Source organism: Equus asinus, chromosome 8 (genome assembly GCF_041296235.1).
Source record: "Equus asinus isolate D_3611 breed Donkey chromosome 8, EquAss-T2T_v2, whole genome shotgun sequence".
Lineage (NCBI taxonomy): Eukaryota > Metazoa > Chordata > Mammalia > Perissodactyla > Equidae > Equus > Equus asinus.
The window spans coordinates 3,425,094-3,450,208 of NC_091797.1; the positions used below are offsets into that span (position 1 = coordinate 3,425,094).

The 25,115-nt window shown below is 37.4% G+C and overlaps 1 protein-coding gene and 1 long non-coding RNA gene across 6 annotated transcripts in view; one reads left to right on the forward strand and one right to left on the reverse strand.

The window, feature by feature from the left end:
• The window catches only part of ADGRB3 (adhesion G protein-coupled receptor B3), a 645,087-nt gene that overhangs the window by 367,110 nt on the left and 252,862 nt on the right, over positions 1–25,115 (reverse strand). For all 5 annotated transcript variants that reach the window (XM_070514627.1, XM_070514626.1, XM_070514625.1 and 2 more), the window contains 2 exons: positions 20,469–20,630; positions 13,550–13,714 (listed from right to left, as the gene is read on the reverse strand). In XM_070514627.1, coding sequence (XP_070370728.1) covers positions 13,550–13,714; positions 20,469–20,630 — 327 coding nt within the window. The remainder of the gene's footprint in view (positions 1–13,549; positions 13,715–20,468; positions 20,631–25,115) is intronic.
• Positions 1,378–23,395, forward strand: LOC139045808 (uncharacterized). The gene is made up of 3 exons (XR_011504911.1): positions 1,378–1,471; positions 10,899–10,966; positions 23,262–23,395. It is a non-coding gene; the product is annotated as an uncharacterized lncRNA (long non-coding RNA).

The window sequence follows — 25,115 nt, forward strand, 5'->3', positions numbered from 1 at the left end:
AGGATCCGAACTGGTGACCCCTGGGCTGCTGAAGGAGAGTGCACGAATTTAACCACTATGTCATTGGGCCAGCCCCTCTAGTATCTCTTTTGATTCATTTGTTTCTTCAAAAACATTTATTGATCACTTAAAAAAGCAAGACCTTGGGCTAGGAGAGAGGTGCGGGGAGCAGTGTACAAAGTGAATACTGACCAATAACTCACAGAGCTCCTATGTAGAGAAAGAACCCCAGGAATGAATTAAATCCTTAATCACATGCAAAATAAATTAACTATACAGCACTGCTGTGAAGGATAATTTCAAGATGCGATGAGACAAGAGCTCTGTCTTGACTCTGGGGAGTCTTCCTTGACAAAGTGAGGTTTCAGGCAAGCCTTGAAGGATAATGAGGAAATACTTGCCTGAGGGTATGGTCCATGAAGATGCACAGAGGTCCCTGGCATAAGAAACATGGGCATTTCCAGGAAGTGAATGAAGGCCACTGTGAATGGAATCCAGAGAGCCAGACAAAAGAGCTATACCAGAGGAGGTTGGAAAAAAGGCAGAGGACAGACTTTGCATACTTTTTTGTCAACTCTGCTAAGGATTTGGCTATTATTCTGAGATCATTAGGAAGCCACTGAAGGATTTAAATGGGCTTCTATGATAAGATCTAGTGCAGAGTGGAGGAAGAATTATGGGAGAGCGTGGAAGGGTCTACGCTAGGAGGGTGAGACAGAGCAGATGACGGAGGGCCTTGGAAAGACTAGAGAGCGCCCAGGGAGGGATGGTGAGAGGCTCTCCCGAAGGAAGCGGAGAGAGGATCCAGATGACCCCCAGGTGCCTGGTGACTGAGACTTCATCTAGACGATTGAACTTGCCTTTGGGACTTTCAACTTGAGAGTGATTTATTTATTCACTCACTCAAACGATTTTTGACAATCTATTAGTTATCAGACTAATAAACTCAGTTCTTAGTTACGAGACTAATATGATATAGGTGTTATGAGAGAGACAGAAATAAAAGAATATGAATCCCAACCCCAGAAACTTATAACTTAGAAAAGAATTACATTATGCAGCAAATAAGAAAAGAAAAGGTTAAAACAATAACACCTTAGCATGGCACATGAAGGCTTTCAGAGAACAGATCTCGTCTACTTGGGGATAATTATGTTAGACTAGTAGCGTGCGATCTGGGTATTTAGACAAAAGAGGCAGCATTCACAAAGGCAGAATCCCATAAGCCGCAAAATGCAAGTGAGCAAAGGAATCAGGCAAAAATAGTTCCGTAAATTAGAATGTTTGAACTAGCACGTAAGTGTTATAAATCACTAGGATATGACTGTCTCCTTGTTCCAGTATCATTTCCTGGTTCTTAGTCAATTTCATTACAGTGAAAGAGAATTCACCAGAAATCCAGAGTTCCAACATGAGCTGATGTTGCTGTGAAAACCCGTCCACACAGACGAGGAAGCCCGGCAGAACACGAGTGAGTACTTTCAACCTAATTTCAGGGCTTGCAGGTTGCTATTAAAAAGAAGCTTGTTTAATAGGTATCTAGCTGTACTTAATAAACCCTTTGTGAGATTAAAAATCACAAAATGCCAATTTAATCATCCCATTCATGTAATTTTAGCATCTCACTTTATTAAAAGTACCTGATACAATCTTATTGGCTAGTAGTCCATTTGCCCGACAAAAAAGAAAAGTCTAGCGAATCAATAGGACGTTATAAATGATCCATTTCCTCTCTATTTTGGCTTTAAAGATGAGTGTGTTTTTCATTTCAGACTTTTGCTTTTCAAAGATAACACTTATTGCGCTTGTGTTATGAACTCTCAGTATTGTAAGCCTCTGAGAAGGGTTTAAAAAATAAGATTCATGACTGCACCTTACCATCTAGTTGGCAAAAGAATGTTCAGTCATTCAAATTATTGAGAACACTCAGAAAGCAACACATAAACAGAGACGAATTGGGTGCTGCAGACCTCATGCAGGGCTGACTGACTACAAGAGAGGAACATGTGAAGTTCTCAGGAATTCTGGCTAGAGGAAAGCTTTTAGTATTTTTTTTTACGAATGTGATAGTTACACTCACTGGCAAAGAGAAGATAAGTCCTTCCAGCTAAGAAGAAGTGGAGTCAGTAGTGAGCAAGTCAAATGTGGAAATTAGAGAGAGGAAACTTTGCAGTGGGGGTGGTGGGGGGGTTGTATTATCAATGAGGAATGAGAGATGACCTTGCTGAAAAGAGATTAAGAAGAATAAGAAGATTTGTGACGTGTTTTGCTCTTTAGGCTTTTCCTAAAAGAGGACTTTGTATCTCCATTAGTAAAAAAATTTTAGACATTTTAAATTCATATATTCACAAGATTAGTTCTGTCCATGTATACACTGGCTGAAGTTCAAGAATGAGTTAGGGGCCAGACACGCCACGTGGTTAGGTTCGCACGCTCTGCTTTGGCGGCCCAGGATTTCGCCGTTCAGATCCTGGGCGCAGACATGGCACCGCTCATTAGGCCACGTTGAGGCAGCGTCCCACGTGCCACAACTAGAAAGACCCACAACTAAAATATACAACTATGTACTGGGGGGATTTAGGGAGAAAAGCAGAAAAAAAAAGGAAGATTGGCAACAGTGGTTAGCTCAGGTGCCAATCTTTAAAAAAGAATGAGTTAATAGCACACATTTGAGGGAAATTTTGAGCTTCAACACTACCATTAACATCAACAAAATATGCATTTTAGATAGGAAGAGTTTTGTTTATAAAGTCAGTTACAGAAAAGAAATAAGGAAATTGAAAATATGTCAAGCGGACGTTTTTTTGTTTTTGTTTGTTCTTCATCTCCCCAAAGGCCCTCAGTACATAGTTGTATATTCTAGTTGTGAGTGCCTCTGGCTCTGCTATGTGGGACACCGCCTCAGCATGGCCTCATGATGCCACGTCTGCACCCAGGATAGGAAGCAGTGAAACCCTGGGCTGCCAAAGCAGAGCACGAGAACTTAACCACTCGGCCACTGGGCCGGCCCCCAAGTGGACATTTTTGATGTTTTATTTTATACTGAGAACTAGAAATTCCTTTTACTGAACATTAACTGAACCATTATGAAAGAACTGACTTGACAAAGTAACTGATTGGATAGTTAAAAAAAAAAAAAAAAGAGGAAAACCCAGTATTCCTTTCCTGTGTCAAAGTTACCGGAAAGATGGAAAGTTGAGAAGTTAGAAAGAGAAGGATATATGAATTTAATTGAAAACATCAGATAACAGACATTACAATTAGATGAAAGAATTTCTTTTAGTGCCAAATGTGAGACATTATTTTTTATTTTAGGTTTTTTTTCAGTTTGATATCCTAAAATTTAGCCAATATTTTTCAGTTTGATATCCTAAAATTGGCCAAGTGCTTAAAGTTCCACATGCTCTGCTTTAGTGGCCTGGGTTCGCAGGTTCAGATCCTGGGAGAGGACCTACTCCACCCATCAGCCATGCTGTGGCAGCATCCCACATACAAAGCAGAGGAAGATTGGCATGGATGTTAGCTCAGGACTAATCTCCCTCAGCAAAAAAAAAAAAAAAAAAAAAAATCATTAACTGTGTTCTTTTTAGGGATATCAGCCCCAAGACCTTTCAGGAAATGATTGTGTCATTTTACTGAATGGGAAAAACGGAGGATTGGAAAGTTTTTGGATATGTGCATTATATTTCAGGGATAAATGTTGAGATATTTAAAAATGAAAACGACTTATCATATGATCTATCCAGCACTTCTGCTTTATAAACGGTCATCTAGGTACCACAAGAAGTGAAGGAACTGCTCTGTCCTTCGTATCGGATGCCTGACAGGCAACCCAAAGTGGTGATGAAGCTGCTTCTCCTTCAGCCCGCATTCGGGTTTGCTTTCTGCCAGGGTGAGCATCGAGGTGACAGAGGCCACCTTCACCTCTGCCTACCCTCACTCGCCCCTGAGTGCAGCCGTCATTGTAAGAGATGCCGCCCAGAGTCATCGCAAACCCACAAATTTGAGAATACCGCCAAGCTTTCTTTCTAAAACTGTGTTCCTATTGAAAGCTGATTAACATCCAGTCACTCTGTCAGAAAAATATTCCCCAATAATTTTGGAAAATGTAAACCCTCTGAAACTCTTCTTGGAATCTCATAATGCACCTGTAAAAAGACTCACAGAGACTCTACCCTGTGACTGCCATCATTCTACTAGACTCTGGGAAACCTGTGGTGACAAAGATGAACCAAGCTCTGCTCTCACAGAACATACAGTCTGAGGGGCTGTGGTGGAGACAGAGGAATAAGAGTTTCCGTTCTAAGTGTTATGAAGAAAATGTGACATAAGAGGATGGGTGCTCAGCCACACCGCTCAGAGGAGACCACAGCAGAGCTGAGTCCTGAGTCCCACAAGAGCCAGAGACGTGGAGATCTGTGGGAAACTCTACCCAAGTCCAAAGTCTTGAGGTCGAGAAGGCTTTGTGTATGCGAGGACAGAGAAAAGGCTGGGCTGTGGCATCATGGAAAGGGGAAGTGGCAGGAGCTGGTTCGGAGGGTGCGCAGAAACCAGATCCTGTGGGACCCATGAGCCCTGGGACCAAGTTAGATGAGAAGCACGAGAGGACGTTCCAGCAGGGAAGGGCTGTGCTGTAATTTAACACTAAATTTTGCAGTTGTGTGTAGAGTGGATTTTACCAGGGCAAGAACGGGTTTGGGGAGATGTTAGGGGACTCCAATGCAGCCCAGACAGAGGGCACAGTGGCTCAGATAATGGTGGCATCAGTGGAGACAGAAAGAAGTGGACAAATTTGCGACATTTTCTGCATGTAGAGCTGACAGGTTAGTGGTGGGATATGGAAAAATAGAGAATCAGAGTTGACTTTCAGGCTTTTGGCTTACTGAAATGGGTGAATGCTGGAGCTGTTTACTGACCTGGGTTAGACTAGGGTTCAGATAGGTCGGGGGTCTATGGCCCCAAAACCAATTGCCTATTCTGAACATGTTAAATTTACGATGCCATTACAGACGTAGTGCAAGGAGTCTTACATTGAATACTTTTTGTTTAACACTGTGCCTCCCAGATTCGTTTGCAATGTAATCATCTCTCCCCTCTTTCCTTTTTGCCCTTCCATGGAACACCGCATGGAAAACATGGCATTAGAGTCCATCATTTCTTCTATAATACACAGCCAGGTTAAGAATCTTTCTTAGGCTTTTTTAATTTCTCCTCATTTCCATCATAAGCATTTGCAGTTGGATTTTTTTAGTGTTATCTTTCAATTTAAAAACTCCAGATGCCTATTAACTTCTGAACCATCCTACAAAGGTGACTAAGAATAGAGAACAGTAAGGCTGTGTTTTAAACGCTGGGAGAATGCTGAGCGATCAGCCTCTCTTACCATCATATAATGTGCTTCCTTACACAACCACGTCACACGGGGGACAGCTAAAGTTTCGCTTCAGCAACGTGACACATTACCAGATTTTCTTGACCCAGAAGAATTAAAATTGCAAAGACTAAATGGCTAGTTCCTGGGGTTTACTTTGTTATGTGGACTTCCTCCTGCCACACACGCAGAGTTGCAATTGTGTTCACCTGGAAGAACAGCCTGTCTCCTAGGTAGAGGGGCCAAATTAAATTCGATGATACATTTTAATGAAAATACTGCGTTTTAGTCTACTTTCACAAATAGATGTGGCAACACAGAACAGACTGGATAACAGTAACCACAAGTTAGATGATGTACCCATCCATAAAGTCCTGAATGTTTTGAGTAATAGAATTATCATTTCAGCAACTGTCCTGGGCTGATTATCGCTGATTGATTAAGCTATCTGTAGGAAGGAGTTGGGAGGAGAATCCTGGCCCCTGGCTTTGAGGCCATCTGATTTAGTGATGGCAAAGTTGGAGAGTTCAGGTTTTTATTGAGTTGGGAGCTATCCAGGGAGCTGGAAAGATCTTTTGGGGATACACGACTAAAATGTAAGAGGACCAACCCTTTGCTTTGGGTACACGCTGGAGAGCATAAACCTATGTTTCCCGTTTGTCATTTTAAAATAAGTTACAAAAGGGGAAAAATCAAAATGAAATACCATTAAAAAAATTAGAACTAAAAGTAGAAGCTAGTTATCATGGTAAGGCTAAGAAGAATTTTAAAAAGTTCGTATTTTAAGACAAAGTTTAAATGAGAAAAAAATCTTAAATAGTAAAAGAAAATCAGCCAGGAGTAATCAAGACACAATTAACTTTTTAACTTTTAAGCTAAACAATGAAGGATGACCAGAGCAAGGCTAAAAATCTGAAATGACACAAAATGAATACAATTGCCATACAATAGACTAGAAGATTAAGAAGATAAAATGCTAATTAATTAAAGAATAGGTTAATGAGGCAGTATTTGAGTTTCAATTATAACATCCTCATGCAGAGACAACCAGGGACCTCTGAACCAAGGTCAGGCAAATGTTTAGCATCTTCCCACTTACTGTCCTCACCTGGAGGGCCCCCTGCAGAGAGACCACGAGCAGGTCACCCTCTCACAGATGCTGAGGAATCAAAATTTTGGGTCCACAGGAGACTGAGCCTCTTGCTCTAGAAAACAGAGATGTTCGGGTCGAGCTGTTTTCCTGAGGACCTACCCTTGGGTGATTCTTCCTTTCTTCTTAGGGGTTCTAAGAGTTTGCAAATACCTGCAAACTACACCTGACAGGATCTCTCCAGGAAGGTTCTGGGTTCACAGGAATACATTTCTCAAGTGCAGGACTGACCGGGGTGACACAGCTCCATCCCACAGACCGACAGGAGCCCTCAGGTATGTCCTTCCTAGTTCAAACCTGGCAGAAGAAGTGCTCTGAGTCTATGATAAAGGCTGTCCACAAGAAACGGAGCTCAAAAACCATCAGGATATCCTGAGTTTATTTCACCTATTGCTTCCAAAGTAATATTATTACTTTTAAAGTAATATTCTCACATAAATCATGATAAATATCCTCCATTTTATATTGTTTTATACTTTTCAAGATTCTCCCACCTAATTTTAATCATATAACAATCCTAGGATATAGCAGGGTAATGAATACCGGCTCCATTTCATAAACGAGAAAAGTGAGGCTAGAGAAGATGAATAAGTTGACCAAGTAAATATTTATAGTTAAGGATTGAGACTGAACCTTAATCCATGTCCTGTGAATTCCAGACCAGTGTGTCACCCACTGAAGCTTATAATTAAATGCATTTACTGTCCATGCTTCAGTATATAAATGAAAATGTATTTGTCAATAGTTCTTTCATTTATTTTAGTCTTCGCTGTCACTCAATTCTTATTTATCCCTCTCCTCTATATTATCTGTACTTTACTACATAAATTATATCAGAATGAGAATTGTCAAAACTGAAAGAAAGAGGACCAAACTTGAATTATTAGTTCCTACTAACAGAGGGAAAAAATTATTACTATAAAGTAAAATACTGTAAAGCTTGAGGCTTTGAACTAAGAACTTAAACTTTTATTTTCCCTTAAGAATTTAATGTTGGAGAAGACTATATCAACTTTATTTGGGGGATATACATCCATATAATTTTAAGGGAGGGCCTACCTAGAAAACGTAAACATTCCATGATGTCTGACACTTTTCTCCATTTGAATATTAATAAAAATTAAAACCATTATAAACGCAAGCATCTAAAGTGATTGATTCACCCTAGAGGAGGCGTCACCATCAAGGTAACATCCAGGAACTGGTCTGACACTTACAGTTAGCCCTCAGTGCTGTCAGCAGCTTGCTTGGTGCTCACAGCTAGGCTGTGTGAGTTTCTGTTGGACCTAAAGCCATCACAGAGAACATTATCATCAGACAAGCTACTCTGATACTATGATAAAGTGAGATAAAACAAGGCCACTTCAGAGACAAAGACAAGGTCACAGTGGAACCCACAATGTTCCAAACGTTCTCTCTCTCAGCTAATATGATTGACAACCTCTTCTTTACCAAGCACGGCCAGTCTTCCCTCCTCCTAGATAATTTATTAAGATACCCAATCATAGAATATTCCCCCTTCCTGACAGTATCAAATCCAGAGCAAAGCCCCACTTCCTTAAACCTTCCTTGATCACCAACCCAAGCCCAAACCCTTACTAAGTCTAACACTCTCTCACTGAGATGCCCCACAGTTCCCTATGTTGATTTTCTCTCATGCCAAGAGTAACAAACCCAGCCTATTCAACTACAGGTGTCATCCTGATGGACACTTACAGGAGGGCATTGACGTAATAATATCACTAACACGCATACGTCATTTGCTATTTGCCATGTTCTCTCCCTTACAGCATCTCACATGGTCCTCTCAGAGTCCTATGAAGTGGGTATTACTACTGTACCCATTTTATAGATGAAGAAACTAAGGATCAGAGGAGCAATGCAGATATTAAACAGTGATATCTAAAGTTAAACATATGTGTTCTCTTGTGAAAGTCCAAGACCCTTCCACTACACCACATCAATGCATTATTAAATAGACCCAGAAAATGTCCTATAAAAATTCTCAGATGAGTACTGGAAATTTGGATATATGCATGTCAAGGAAATCCATTCAATAGTAATTTATTGGATGCTACCAGGTACAAAGTTGCATGGAGAGATAAAGAGGAAATGGAAGAGAATTTCCTTGTCCTCAAATATATCAGTTAATACTATTATGAACTTGATGCTCATTTAGTGACTGCAGTGAAAATTCAGAGAAAACAGAAAACATAGGTTGGACTGCCAGAAGTTGTAAGTTTGGTGAGAAAAGAGAAACAGATCACAAAGACCATTGAACACATACACACATACTCACGCCCTTCCATAATATCACACTAAATTACTAATATAGATGAGAAAAGGAGGACAATGGGGTCACATTATGTTTATGAGTCATTGAATGAATCGGAGTGAATTCCTTCTGTTGCTCTATACCTCTGGCCCACGTCTCCCCACCAGCCCAGTCCTTGCTCTCAGACATGGTACACAAATTAGTAACAATAACTCAAACTAGGAGATACCACATCAACACTTTCCTGTCTTCTCTCCTTATATGGATCCCAGGCAGATGCTTACCCTCACCTCAAAAGAAGTGGGAGAAAGTTGGACTTCGACTAAGGAAAGTACCTGATAAAAATAGGATGTCATCTACTTAGAAGGTGATATGAAAATTTGCATGTCTGACTGGGCAAGGGAAACAAAAGAAAAAATGAACAAATGGGACTACATCAAACTAAAAAGCTTCTGCACAGCAAAGGAAACCATCAACAAAACGAAAAGACAACCTAACAATTGGGAGAAGATATTTGCAAACCATATATCAGATAAGGGGTTAATATCCGAAATATACAAAGAACTCATACAGCTCAACAACAAAAAAACCAACAACCCAATTAAAAAATGGGCAAAAGATATGAACACAGATTTCTCCAAAGAAGATATACTGCTGGCCAACAGGCACATGAAAAGATGCTCAGCATCATTAGCTATCAGGGAAATGCAAATCAAAACTACAATAAGATATCATCTCACTCTGGTCAGAATGGCTATAATTAACAAGACAGGAAACAACAAGTATTGGAGAGGATGGGGAGAGAGGGGAACCCTCGTACACTGCTGGTGGCAGTGCAAACTGGTGCAGCCACTATGGAAAACAGTATGGAGTATCCTCAGAAAATTAAGAATAGATCTACCGTATGATCCAGCTATTCCACTGCTGGGTATTTATCCAAAGAACTTGAAAACACAAATGCATAAAGATACATGCACCCCTATGTTCACTGCAGCATTATACACAATAGCCAAGACCTGGAAGCAACCAAGGTGCCCATTAAGGGACGAATGGATAAAGAAGATGTGGTATACATACACAATGGAATACTACTCAGCCATAAGAAACGATGAAATCTGGCCATTTGTGACAACATGGATGGACCTTGAGAGTATTATACTAAGTGAAATAAGTCAGAGGGAGAAAGTCAAATACTGTATGATCTCACTCATAAGTAGAAGATAAAACCGACAAAGAAACGCATAGCAAGATTGGAGACTGGATTGGTGGTTACCACTGGGAAAGGGGGGAGGGGGAGGCAAAAGGGGTGATTAGGCTCACTTGTGAGGTGATGGACTATAATTAGTTTTTGGGTGGTGAACAAGATGTAATCTACGCAGAATTCGAAATATATTACGATGTACATCTGAAGGCTATATAATGCTATAATCCAATGTTACTGCAATAAAAAAATTTGCATAAGGAAAGCATATTTCACTATTTGATGTGAACAATACACAGCATCTACATCATTATAGAGGTTACAGGTGTTTCTTAAAAGCAGGATGCTGGGAGCCAGGCCCGGTGGCCTAGTGGTTAAATTCAGCATGCTCCCTTACTTCACTGGCCCAGGTTCAGTTCCTGGGCACAGATCTATACTGCTCTGTTAGTGGCCATGCTGTGCTGCTGACCCACATATTGAAAAAAAACACAGAGGAAGATTAGCACAGATGTTAGCCCAGGGCAAATCTTCCTCAGCAGGAAAAAAAAAAAAAAACAGGGTGCTGGAATGCTGTTCTGAAATGATCTCTCACTCAGATGTCACTGCCCATTATTGCAACCCACATGGTCAAATCTTGCAAAGGTGGTGAGTATAGATGCAATTCGTTGTTTCAAATGTTTCTTCTCTCCTCTTCTAGTCTTTACTTCATGATGGGTCTAACAAGGAGAACCAAGTGTAGGTTTTGGCCCTCTTTCTTCATTACTGATGCACTTCCTACCACGGCTTACCCTTAAGATGGCATCTTAGGGATCTTAGATAGCATGGCTTCAAGAAATGTGGCTTGATGGCTGAGTTCTCAAATTACCACCTTTCACTGAGGTAGAGCATATTTGTTTTTCAGAACTGGATTCAACTTTTCACAAGTTTATGTCTGAATCCTCTGAAGAGACGGCAAATTTCTTAAGATCAGTGAGTATATGTTCTCAGTAGTGTCTTACATCTTGTCAATACTTGATGCTTTTATATTTAGTGAAGGCACCTGAGTTTAGCCATAAGACAATTTGTTCTAAAGAGAATTCCAAATGTTTGTACCAAATAAATCTTAGATATTTTAAAAGCAAAATGCCAAAGTTTTTGGCAGATTATAAAACTTTTTAAAAAATCATAGCTGGGGCTCGCCCGGTGGCGTAGTGCTTGGGTTCACGTGTGCTGCTTTGGTGGCCTGGGGTTTACTGGTTCGGATCCTGGGCATGGACCTACACACTGCTCATGAAGCCATGCTGTGGCAGCGTCCCACACAGAAGAACTAGAAGGACTTACAACTAGGATGTACAACTATGTACTGGGGCTTTGGGGAGAAAAAAATCATAGCTATTAAAATTCCCTTTCAGATAGTAAGGAAATTAGGGTACAATATGGTAGGAATTTTGCATCTTTTATGATGCAACTAAATTCAAGAAAGGAAATAACAGGTATCAGAAATGACACACAACAAATTTATTAAGTACTCAAGATGGATCCATATTCCTCACTTAAGGGAGAATGTGAGCTGGGCCAGATTTACAAATAATATAAATACAACTTCCAAAAATTAAAGACTCACACAAAAGAAAGCCATGCAATTTGAATGGCCTTAGAGTTATTCTAATGATAGTGTAATGCTGTTAAAATACAACTAGCTGGAAAAAACATGTGGTCATCACTTGAGTGATAAAGCAACAACTATATCAACTTAGGAAAATGCGGTTTCTCACCTGAATTCCAACAACTTAGCATCCCTATCTACTGATATCTAAGCATTTTAGTCCTAGAAAGTTCATGGAAAGTCAACTATGAGAAACCTGGTTGATAACATTTTAACTGATCAGTGTCATTTTATCTTCATACTTATGGGGATCAACTGAGGTAAAAGAAGGAATAAAAACTAATATATTAAAAGAGAGTCTATAGTTAGCTATTACTTTTTATTTCCCCATGTTATCTATTTTTTCACACTCCATGGACAAATCAGAGTGAACTATATTTGACCCCTGTAAATGTCACAGCTCAGCACTTAAAAAAAAGATTCTACAAATTTGTATAAGCTTGCCTAAATCTTTGGGAAAAAGGCAGAGCATAAATACATATGCGTGTGTCTGTGTGGCTAGCTGTATGTTTAGAAAGAGAGACAGAAATAAGACAGAACAACTGATTTCATAAATAGATTTTCTGGGAGTCATTTGCAAATAAGGAATCATGATTTTGACCCCCCAATATTCATAATGACATGAATATTGTATTGTATGAGTTACATTCATAATTCATAGAATTCATAAAATTCTAGGAGTAATGATATTATTCAGTATAACTACTACATCTTTAAATGTATATTCCTAAGTATAGGAACCTAGTAGTCTTTCTCAGAAGTAAAAGGGAATAACTGAGCTTATTAGGTGATTGTTGCATGTCTAAATTTTGGATGGATCTTCCATAGATTTAAGATATTTTGGATACTTAAAATTTCCAGAACTCTGAATCATTGCCTCATAACAGGATATTAACTCGGGGAATTTAGAGTACAAAGGGACTGCATGCGAGCTGGATAATGTGTTTGGAGCACATTACTGGGATCCCAGCCATGCCGCTTGCATGCAGAATATGTGACTAAATGTCTCCATCTCCCAAGGGGCAGGTGAATGATTATTTATATTGTCCTTAGCCATTTGCCACTCACATCTGTCCTTTCTTCTAAAACGCACTTTTGCTAGACGTGGCAGGTTCTATCATTTGCATGCGTATATTTTCTCCCATAAATTCTAAGCCCCTTGAAGCTGGAGATTAATTTTCTGCTTTTTGCAGGTATTTGTTTTATGTTTGAATGTTCCAATAACATAAATAACAGCATTATGAAGATTCCTCTCTATAATAACAGGTGAAATTATCAAGGACAAGTAAAATAGAATTGAAACATTTTAAAGGAAAGAATAACTTAAGATAACATAAATATACTCCAGGAACAGACTATGCAGTCTTCATAATTGCGTAAAGATTATACGCCATCTATGAGCTAACCATTTCATGCATCTAGCAGTGAGTCTAGAAAGTTGGGTTTCCTGGCAAATGTCTATCATTTTCATACATGGTCAGTGACACATTCCCACTCCTTAACTGAATGAATGTGAGATAATAATCTCAGAAGGACTGACTCTAGTTTCTCTAGTTACAATATGAAGGCAACAGTCAATATCAAGTCTTTGGGACTCCTTATAATTTTCCCAGGAGGGAAAACCAAGTATAGATAAAATCTTGGTGGAAAGCATCAGTATACACACTTACAGAAATGCAATAAAGGTGAGCATTTATTGGTACTCAGTCAAGGGAATATTATATATGATATTTAGATCCATATGACAGATTCAAGGAGGTACCCAGTTTTAAGCAAGAACAATAACCAAAGGACACATTTTTCAATGTGACTGAATGATGGTTGTACTCTTAATATTTCCTATGTACACTAGGGACCACATACAAAGTACACCAATGCAAAGTTTACCAAATGCCGAATACACTCACCTGGGCAGAGAGCAATATTGCAAGGCTTATGATGTGTTTCAGGTCCTTCACACGGCCTTCCTCCATACTGAGGAGGTGTGCACGACCTTGTTCTCGTTCTTTGGCCTCGACCACATGTAAATGAACATAAACTCCATGGTGACCACTCCTCCCAAACTCCATGGACTGCAATAAAGCAAAGAAGCTTCAACAACAAAAGCAGAGATGTAAAATCAAAGAGTCTTTTTCTCTATAATTAAGAAAAAAACAACTCATCAAATAGACAAGTAAGAAGATATTTCAAAAACTCAGTTAATATTCTTATTTGCCACAAAATGTAAACGTTAATTCAAAAATTCATTAACAAATGCAAAATTGCAAGTTCTTTTTTTCTGTATTTGAACAGTTATTAATGTCATCAAGTTTGAATGTTTCCTTTTTTTAATGGAAGCTTATCTCTCTCCATCATGGTAAAACAGTCATGAATTATTTTTAAGTCCAAGTAATATCAACTAAGGTAGCATAGGAAACTAAATTTCTTATAACAGAGATGATCTTCTGGAGTTAAATTTATGTTTAAATAGATAAGGGCCAACTTAATTCTTCTAACACTTACAGAGTTTCAGGATTAACGACTTTTATGATGCTAAAATGAAAAAAAATCTGAAAATTGATGGTACATATTTTAAACAGCTTTTTAACCTCATATTTTAGAAAATAAATGTATTTTTCCCACTTAAAAAATACAGGTGTTTAAAGTCACTTTTTAACAAGAGGGAAATTTTAAAAACTGTATCTACTCGCATAAGATCCTCCTCTTCTCCTCATTTTAAAATGAATGGCAGATACAGTCACGTGCCACATAACAATGTTTCCATCAAGGACGGAGCACATTTCCAATGGTGGTCCCGTAAGATTAGTACCATATAGCGTAGGTGTGTAGTAGGCTAGACCATCTAGGTTTGTGTAAATACTGTAGGGGAGGAAGAAATTTTCCTCTGTCTTTCTATGGTCTGCTGGCTGGTCTAAGAAATAAATTGACATGAGACAGATTAACAGGAGAAAAACAAACAAGAGTTTAATAGTGTACACATGGAAGAAACCCAGGAAAATCAAGGAAGTCGCCAAAATGGCCAAAGCCCTCACCTTAAATATTATCCTCAACTAAAGACGAAAGAAGATGTTGGGTGTGGAGAGAGTCAGGGACTTCAAAGGGGAAGAAGGCAGTTCAGCAGTAGGAGAAAAAGAGCAAACATTTGGAAAACAAGTGTTTGTTTGGTCACAGAGAAACAGAAAGACACAGAGGGGAGCCCAACAAACAGGCTTTTCAGGTTCCTCCTTGTCTACCACCTAGCTCATGTTGTGCTAAGGTGAGAGCTCACTCCCCGAGACAGGTTTTTAATCTGAATTCTTTTAGGCAGTGAAGGGGGAGGTAACAAGAAAAACTTTCTGAGTCTTTTGTTTCTTAAAAATAATTAGCCTAGAATAATCCTCATGTTAAAGAGATATATTTGGAGACGGAAAATTTTGTTCCCCTTCAGTACACTCTACAACAACAAAAATTGCCTCACGATGCATTTCTCAGAACTATCCCCATCGTTAAGTGACACATGACTGTATGAAGGTCTCTTTCTAATGGCATGAAACCAGAAGATGCCTTTCCTCTTCCAATAACTTGATGGTAGTGGAAATCATCCTAATTAATAAAAATTTCTAGAGAAAGAAAATGATCCAATTAAGACTATGCCTAACATAACCATTGATGCACCAAAAATTCAAAGAGGCCGTTACAATGAATTCAAGCCTCATCAGAAATACTAACAGAACTTGTGTTTCTCCATAATAACCACTGTGATGAATGTTGACATCTTTTGTAAAAAGTTCATTAGGGTTCAAAGTTTAGATCGCTTCCTTGCACTGTCAAATTACCAATCTCATCTCAATTCTTAATATTTGGGACAATAAGTAATAGCATTCCATGGATAATACAGATAAAAAGAAGTCAGGCACGGTGTGCTCTTTGGTTCAAAAGCCCCATCTTGATGTTGCACCTCTGGTCTTACCACGCTCTTAGAAGCTCATGAGTTCAGAGGTTTGATTAGACACCCACTGGAATGAGTAGGAGGAGTAGAGATGAAGAAGATGACAAAAAAAGGTGCTCATTTTCTCCTCAACATTGGAAGAGGCAAGCAGAAGTCCATATCAGGTGTCAGAGGAATTATGCGAGTAAATATAGCATATCCAGACTCGTTTGCACACATATGCTGACCAAGTTGTTACTTTAAAACACATACAATACCTTAATGAAGAGGCATCTTAGTCTCTCCTATTTAAGCTATTGAGTTGCCCTAACTGGTTGTGAAAATATGTTCAAATATTGGAAAAATTAGCCAAAGTTGAGCAATATTCAATGAAAAATTCTTTAAGATTCTGTGAAACTTGCTGGAAAAAATATTTTTAAAATACTATATAGAAAAAGAGTAAGACAGTGAAACAGAATGTTTACATTTTTGCCACTTAAGTTTGGGAAAATGAAGCCAATTTGTATTCATTCGTATGAGAATAAATAGTAAGTCTTTACTCAACTCTAAAGAAAAAAATACACATATATTTACGTATAGGTGTATATGATAAATTATAGCAAGACATTTTAAAAGTAATTTATATGAATGTATTTAGTCATATAAAATGTGCACCTTTAATCAATTTTTGCATTTATTTCTAGTTAGCAAGATTTCTTCATCGAAAAACAACCTTTTCTCCTCCTATTTGCTATATTAAGTGTTAAGAGACTATATGGCATTCACATTGCTTGTTATGTTTATTTTCTCATTTATCAAGTCACATTGCTCTATATGCATTGAATAGTCCCAGAAAAAAGCTGATAAATGGGCAGATTTTCCTCTATTAATCTCAAAGAAATGTTGATTATTCTTGACGGCTTAGTTACAGGACAAAGCTGTAATCCTCTGAAAAGTGATGTTACTTACTACTTTTTAACAGTCATTATTGTTCCATGGTGAAATTTCATGACTCCTCCGCATCATTTTAAAAGAGCAAAAATACTTTTTTCACTTGAAAAGGACACACAATTATTAATAATTTATTATTTTAGATATTATTCAATTAGGAAATTACAGCATATATCATAATTTTATAGATGCTATTCATAAGATTCAAGGTAAAGATATTTTTATTTTAATGGCAAAATTGTTATATAAATTCTTTTATTTTTCAGTAAAGTATGAAAACTGTAGCCCATTTGAAAAATGTACTTAATAAAACTAAGACACTTAAATCAAATGAATCCATTTTTATAGTTTTCTCTTTACTTAGACACTAGTATAATATCACATCTCTACTTTGTGCTATCTAGAGATGAAATGAGGAAAACACAATACACAAATTATATTACTACCAGATTTTGAAAAAGCGTATAAATTATCTGATGATCTAGATTGGGACGTATGAAATAACTCCTTTAGATAAAAGTTTTTTCTTAAGAAATAAATTGATGTACAAACTGTGACATCTACAAAAATTTTTTCCAAAACCATTCCTTAGCCTAAATAAACTTTTTCTAAAGGATTAGAATACACATAGGGTACACTGATGGTTCTCAATCAGGGACGATTTTGCCCCCAAAGGACATTTGGCAAGGTCCGAAGACATTTTCACTTATCACAGCTCAGGGGAAGGAGGGCGCTACTGGCATCTGACGGGTAGAGGCCAGGGATGCTGCTAAACATCCAAAAATGCTCAGGCCAGCCCCACAACAAAGCTTTATCCATGCCAGAATGTCACCAGTACTGAGGTTGAGAAACCCTAGAAAAGACTATAAAACTGTAAGTCAGAAATCACGACAGTAAGTACTAAATTTATTGTAGCTCTCTGCTTTTCTCAGTTTACTTTCTGTTTATACCTGTCATTTTCCTCTCTGAGTAATAAGAGTTTTTGAAGAGAATATAATATCAAAGTGACAATTCTGTAAAAGGCTGGATATCTTAGGATCTATATTGGATGTAACACATTATTATGCAATTTAATTAAGAAAACCCTTCTTTTGAAATGCGAATAATACAGGTGAAGGATAACTAACTTATAACATTATTGATTAGCCTTTAATAAAGTGCAAATAAATAAAAGTTCTGCTTCTACCATTCCACATATTTTGTAGAAAGTTACTTTAATATTGTTTGTCCTTGTGTCATTTTCATTAATTAAATGCCAAATACACTTGAGTATCCACAGTGTGACAAGTAAGTTACAGATTTCTGAGCTAATTTTCTCCTTGGAAATTTAAAGTATTATTTTGGAAAGATATTTACACTGTTACTATTTAAGTCTTTTAATTCACTTTTTGTCACTATTTTCACAATATATTGTATCAAAAGTAAATACATATTTACCAACGTGGCAAATACCTGGACAAAAAGTTGAACACAAAATATTTCAACAAATAGAATAAACATCTGAAAGATATCCCAATTTCCTATATGGTATACTTACTCTACATTTTTAAAATAATGAAGTTTTTAAACTATTCTTCATATTTAGAAAATTAAAAAGAAATAAAAAAAACTTTTCATGCTCTTTAGCTCAACATTTGAACTATAACAATGACTAAAAGATACATATTTCTTATCATCAGTACTATTTAACCAAATTTAGAAGGGCAAACCAATATGTACATGAAGGTGAAGAGGACTCATAACTAGTAACTAGTATGTACTTCTTCAGCGGGTAGGAAGCCCAAGAAATTGAGGAAAACTTTATAGTCATAGAATATTCTTCAGTTTTCTGGACACCGGCAAAGAGTGAAAGGGAGAGCCCTCTGGGCCCACTATAAATGCTCTCCGTGCCCAGTGAAGGGATTAACCCATCCTCTGGCAGAAGGATGGAGACTTCCATAGGTCAACATATGAATGTGCACAATCCCTGGCTGGATGAGAAGCTGTGAGTGGAGGACACCCACTCAGACTTCCATTTGGAGTTCCATTTGCCATTAGACTCTCTCCCTGTGTGTTGACAGGATCCTGACTATTCAAAAGGATGCTGATGAGATAAATTTATACCATGTCAAGTCCAGCTTAATTCTCTATTGACACTTTTCTCGTTGCCCAGGACAGGGGACTGGATCCTGGAACTCTGGGACCCTTAACATAAATAGTGTAAAAGGGGGCCAGCTTTAAGTACTAGTCCAGACAACACAGCCTACCCACACCCAGCTGAAAACCCACAGCGTCTACTTGTGAGGTCATTTTACCTACGTAATTTAGAAACTGTATAGTTCCAAAAACCCCAGCTCCCTCTCTCATTTCCCTTCTCCTGTCTAAAGTACCTAGAATCTCTTTATTCCACAACCTCCATTTTCGTCACCTTTTTTCACTATCTTCCCTCGTCCATGACCTCCTGAAGCATTTTTTCCTCGAAATCTTTTCACTTTTCACTTGATGTTCTTTCTCATCTATCTAATTCCCACTGACTCTCATTGAATTTTGCTTGTTCTTGGTGGAAATTATTGCTCTTTTCCTGCTCCTTCTGTCTTACTTCCTCTTGGCTTTCTGCCCCACATACCATTTAATCTACCTTCATCTACTGCTTTATCTCCCAATTCTCTTCTAAAGGAGTATCCCACCTTCTTACATCATTCCTCCTCCACCTTCTGCCCACCACTTCCTTTCTCTTTCATTTTTCCAGATTGTCTTTTCATTTATTGTGATAAAAAGTAGATAAAATTTATCATCCACACTATTTTTAAGTATACAATTCAGTAGCGTTAAGCATATTCACATTTTTGTGAAACAGATCTCTGGAACTTTTTCATCTTGCAAATCAAAACTCTGTCCCCAGTAAACAACAGCTCCTGCAGACTGTCTTTTAATGGGTTGCCCTTGCCTGTTCCACTGGGAAAGTGGGATCACCCCTGCCCTTCCCCCAGGCCTCTCATTCTCTGCTCTTGCTTTTGGCACCTGCAGATTCAGCCATCTCTGGAGATAGAACTCACCAGAAAACTTTTAAGCACAATTTAGCATGGAAGGTGGTTGCACTGCCAGCCCCTTTCTTTATGCCCACCCCTCTGGAAGCCTCTGGAAAGGCTTTGACTGCAAGTCCAGGGTTAACGGCAGTGGTCTATACGGTTGCATCACCCATCCACTGAATGGTTGATCAAAAATATAAACCTGGAGATTCACAACATCACGTGCTTTGAACTTGAAATAAAGCCCAGATTCCTTTAGTATTTATTTTTATAACAAAGTCAGTGGTCTGAGAGGGAGAAATTCATATAATATGGATGTATACATCAACTGAGAACAAAATGTTGATGCTACACGGAAAATCTGACCCTAAGTGGGCAAACTATTGCGCTGTGCTCTGTTTAACATGAAAGATTTTTTTTTCCCATGAAAGACTTTTAAGTTTACAAAGTAGTGGATGGCTCTGAGGAGGGCATCACTTGAATGAAATAAATTAACAAAAATTCCTTTGGTCAGGGGCACTATTTTCCCTGATAGGGTCAAATAAGTACTAGGAAAATAGCCAACCGCCTTAAAGACCATATCAACCACTGCTTTAAACAATGGACAGACCATATTCCCAGTATGCTGGCAAATTACATTATTCCTCAAACACTCAATTGAACATTTTCACCATCTAAAACAAGGAAAGACATCTGAACCTTAAATACTGTTAGAAGCAGATACAGAAATTTCAAGCTTATAGTTGCAGTGGGTAGGGAGCCACTTATGCAATTTCTTGACTGCTCTGAAAGCAGAAATAATCACACACATAACAAAATTTCACAGTTGAATAAGAATTACACTTATCCACTCTAATTAAAATGCCTATACCCAGTTCATATGAAAATAACCAATTGCTCCAAATGCGTAGCATGACACAGTTCAATAACATCCACAGTTGTAGTTGTTGCTAACACTACCTGGACAGAGGGCAGTGTTATTGCAAACCCTTGATTCTCTTAATGGGCCGCTGCAGTGTGTCCCGTAAGGTGATACACAAGTTCTGGTTCGCACCTGCGACCCTTGACCACAAGTAACTGAGCATGTGCTCCACTGGGACCACTCTTCCACACCAGATTCACCTGCGTGCAAGACAACAAATAAACGTGAAATACTGTCTTGAAGATTCATCGAGTAAGCATTATACCAAACTGAAATTATGACATGCAAGAATAATTTAAATGTAAAAATATGACAGTACATAAAAAGGTACAAGAAAACATTCCAGAGAAAAAGAAATTCAAAGAGAGACATATATTATGCTGACGCAAGGTCCAAATTTGCTGTAATCTTGTTAGCAAAACTACTCTTCACAAATTCCACTGTGCTATGGCCATTAGGAAGGGACCAGTCAGCATTTTTCAATAAGAAGGAATGTTGAAGCTATGCTCTTCAAGCCAATTTGAGGTTTTGTACTTTGATGAGAGAGAAAGCAAAACGTATTCCTAAACTTACTCTGGCTTTGGTGAGCAGGAATATGTTGAGGTACCCTTCCCTAATCTTTTATTGCAAAACCTCCTTGCAATGCTGGGGGAGGTGGAGACTGGGAGTTTGGCACATCTAATTTTTATTGTGTTGAACATTGACACATTTATAATTTATTCTTAGTAAAATTTCCACTTTTTTTTCATCCTATGACAACTATTTATTTTGTGATAACTTTTTAATTTAAAATCTGCTGCTCACAATTTTCCCCATGATTTAGAGAGGCGATTTTTATTTGAAATAAAGGAAAATTCCTCTATGATTTCTGTTAACTCAATATGGAACCATAATGTACTCAAAAATAGGGCCCTAAAAAGCCAATGAATGTCTGAATCCATTAGCTTTCTTGGAGTTAGCTTCACACTGAAAGCACGTCTAATTCCTGTTATTATACAAAGTCATGTCCCAAGGAGACTGAAAGTGAAGCATCTCTAAGACCACCACGATGGGCTTCTAATTCTATTCTGGCATCATGTTGAGGATAGATTTTTAACACTGACTTGAAAATTTGCAGTTGCTTTTGCCCAAATACGAAATTGGGCCATTTACCTGCTAGTAGGAACTATTTAAATTAAATTTGAAAAAGTTTACAGGTGAAGTGTTTCTGAAAACTTTGTATCACTGATTATATAAAGCAAGGAGCAACTTTTATTTTATATATTCTGTTTAGAATTTGCCTTGGGGTTAGAATGCAAAGGATACAATACGATAATCCATTTATCCATCTTTTTCGAAAGGTTAGTAAATGACTTAGAATTTACTTGAAGTGCTACTCAAGGTAGCTGGTCCACAAGCTGGTTCTCCAGGACAGAGGGAGGTTGGACCAGAACATAACTCAATTGCTCATTTCTTCACTGAGAATTTTTTTGCAAAAGAAAATGTCAGCTGAAATAAAACATGTGCTTGATAAAGCAGTTGTATTTATGTTCTGGCATAACCTTCTTGTCTCCTCAAGGACCCATAACAACTAGTTCACAGACGAGCACGGTCTGCCCACCACACTTTGGGCAGCACGAATATGAAGCATTTGTTCGTATATTGGTCTGCATTATGCATCCAGAGGCAGAGATTACAGTGCATTTATAACTGGATATATCTCACAAGGGCACAGAGCGGTAATCAGAGTGACATATTAATTTAAATAGGACTTCTTTTCAGTGATCAGTGTTTGTCCTGGAAGTTCTGTGGAGATCACTCTTGATTATTTCAGTACTTTTTTGCCTTCACCAATTTATATATAACTAATTGATAAAGATGTTATAGGATGACCATTTGGATAATATTTAAAGCCATACCTCATAATATGTTGTTTTACATTAAAGAATACTCTATCAAGATTAAGAATTATTATTCCAGAAACCCAATAATATGACAATAGTTAAAAAAACCCACACATATATGCATACATACACATACATATTTAGCAGTGAAAAATTTAAGCTGAAAGTTAGGGAAAATATAATGCCATTTTTTTCTTTTGATATTTCAACCTGTGTTTGTGATGAGATTAAGTGATGTAGAAATATTATGATTGTATGTTATTAATTAAAAACAGGAAACCTTGAACAACGTGAATTCTGTAATAAGTAAAATGATGAAGGTTATGAATACAATTAGTTATATTTTTCCACAAAAGCAGTCCTTCTCTTACTCTTGCGTTGTTATGATGGCACAAAAAAATGTTTTCATTAAACTGAGCAATGAATCAGAATCATGATCGACTTTTAAATGTATTTCTGTGCAAATACTTAAAGATCTGGGTTGCTTCTGAATGTATGATACTGCAGTGATGCTGAATGGCTACGCAATGATGCCAGCTTACGAGAGGCTGATAATTAGTGCTCAGCACTGGCCTTCTTCACACTCTCACAAACGGATGGTTCATTTTGTTGTCGAAAAACAAAATAAATAAATGAATAAGATGTATATTTGCCTTCAAATTATGAATCAAATTTTGTCACTTAAATACTCGCCTGCCTTCCAAAATGACCTCATTATATCTCAAATGCTATAGTTTCAAGTGAGATTTCCACTAAATAGCTATGATTTCCATGCTGCCACTTCCTCCTTCCAAAAGGCGTGAAGGCTGTCCTAGTCAAGAGCATGGGGTCACTGTGAGAAATACCTAATATACTTTACAAGGAAGTTATCTTTTCAAAAAAACTCACTGATTTTAAAATGGTAGAGAATAATACAAAGTATACTATTTGTAATAAATGTGTCTTTAGTGATGGCTCACACTCGTCTGGCTCCTCAGCTCCTAATTGAGAAGGCAGACAACACATCCTCTGGAGATCTTCAGGCCCTATGGCACCAGTAAGGCTCTGACCCTGGCACAGAACATGCAAGGGACATGGACCAGCGCTGTGGTGACTGTCAGAGGACCTGTGCTGGATGGGAGCTCCTGCATATCAGCTCTGTGACTCTGAGAAAGTCACTTTATTTCTCTGAACCCCTCAATAAAATGAGTACACATCTACCTCAAAATCTATTTGTGAGGATTAAATGAGATAATGTATGAGAGAACATTTTAAATCTTAAACAAAATAACGCGAAATTTTGCTAGCATGTTAAAATCATGAAATTAGAAACGAACTTTTCATTTTATTTTTGTGTTTTAGATAATATGCTATATCTTACTAATGTAGGCTGTTTTCCCCACTGGAACAAAAGAGGACTTTTCTAAATCTGTTTATAAGACCACTTGATGACTATGATGTTAAAAAGCATCACTAAGCATAAGTAAGATGTCTTAAGCCACCTTATTGGCACTTAATTTAGGTGTCTACGTGAAATATCTATATCGGATTACTTCATTTCATTTCCCTTGACCATAAATACAGACTGTGCCCTCAGCTATTGGAGTATTGTCCACTGACATTCAAACTAGCTTATCTCAATTATTGGACTGGCCAAAATGATCAACTTATTTTGATCACGTAATGCTTCTTTACCAAATGTTCCTCTTTTTAAAAAGGATTTCCACTCACTTTATTACTTTATAGAAAGCTTGGTTTTTAGATACAGGTTTCACTGATCATATTGATTGAAGAGGCCAGGCTACTCACTTTGAGAAGTAATTCTTAAATTATAAAGTCTGACAGCTTTTGTTTTGTTTTCTCTCATGACTAACATAAAAAACATATTATATTGTCTTTTATTATTTGATTTTACCTCTATTGCATTACTCTTTGTCCTCAAATTAACGTTGGCAAATGTTTATCATTGTTTATATGTAACATCTATTTCTTGGTCTGAAAGACAAATGGAAAAGTTTTATAACTAAAACGTAAGTTTTGTAAAATTTTATTGTGTGACACAGCTGTATTTATTCAGACTAACTACCTGAAGAAGTAAAGAAAGTATAATCTCAGAAAATATTTAAGGAAGAAAAAACCCTCTCTTTTCAGTTTTATAATTACCTAGTGTCAAAGTATGTATTTTAAAAACTATTTAAAATAATGCTGTTTTCCAGTTTTTTATCAGTATCATAGTAACTTAAATTTGAAATGAGTATTATATGTGTATTTATTTATATTTGCCTATACTATCTTTGGTGTAAAATGAAATAATAAACATCTATTATTCATCAATTAAAGCATCTGATCAATGTTTTCAAAGCTTTGGTTTTGAAGTCCATTGCCTTTTCTGAGTTACTGTTAACAATATAGAGAAATGATTTTAAAGCTCCTCATGGATCTATTTAATAAGTGTTTCTTCTATTTTATTAAATCATGCATTATTATATATTAAACACAAAACAATGTCTGGAAAAGAATGAGTAAATGAAAACAGAAATTAGTAATTTCTCACTAAGAAAACGCAATGTTTCTTGTGATTTGAATTTTCAAGAAGAGTTTTAGCTGAAAACTGTGAATTTTCTTGGTATGTGTCATAGACAAATCCAAAAAGTGAATTTGTATAAAAACTCCTGGGCAAATTGCATAATATTTGTGCATAAACTAATTTTACTACATGATTGGAAATTTAAAACTATAGGTCACCATTTCACTCTTAAGTTACTCTAATTTTAAGGAATTTCAGTAAAACAATGCCTACCACCTCTTTTGCAAAAGGAAGGC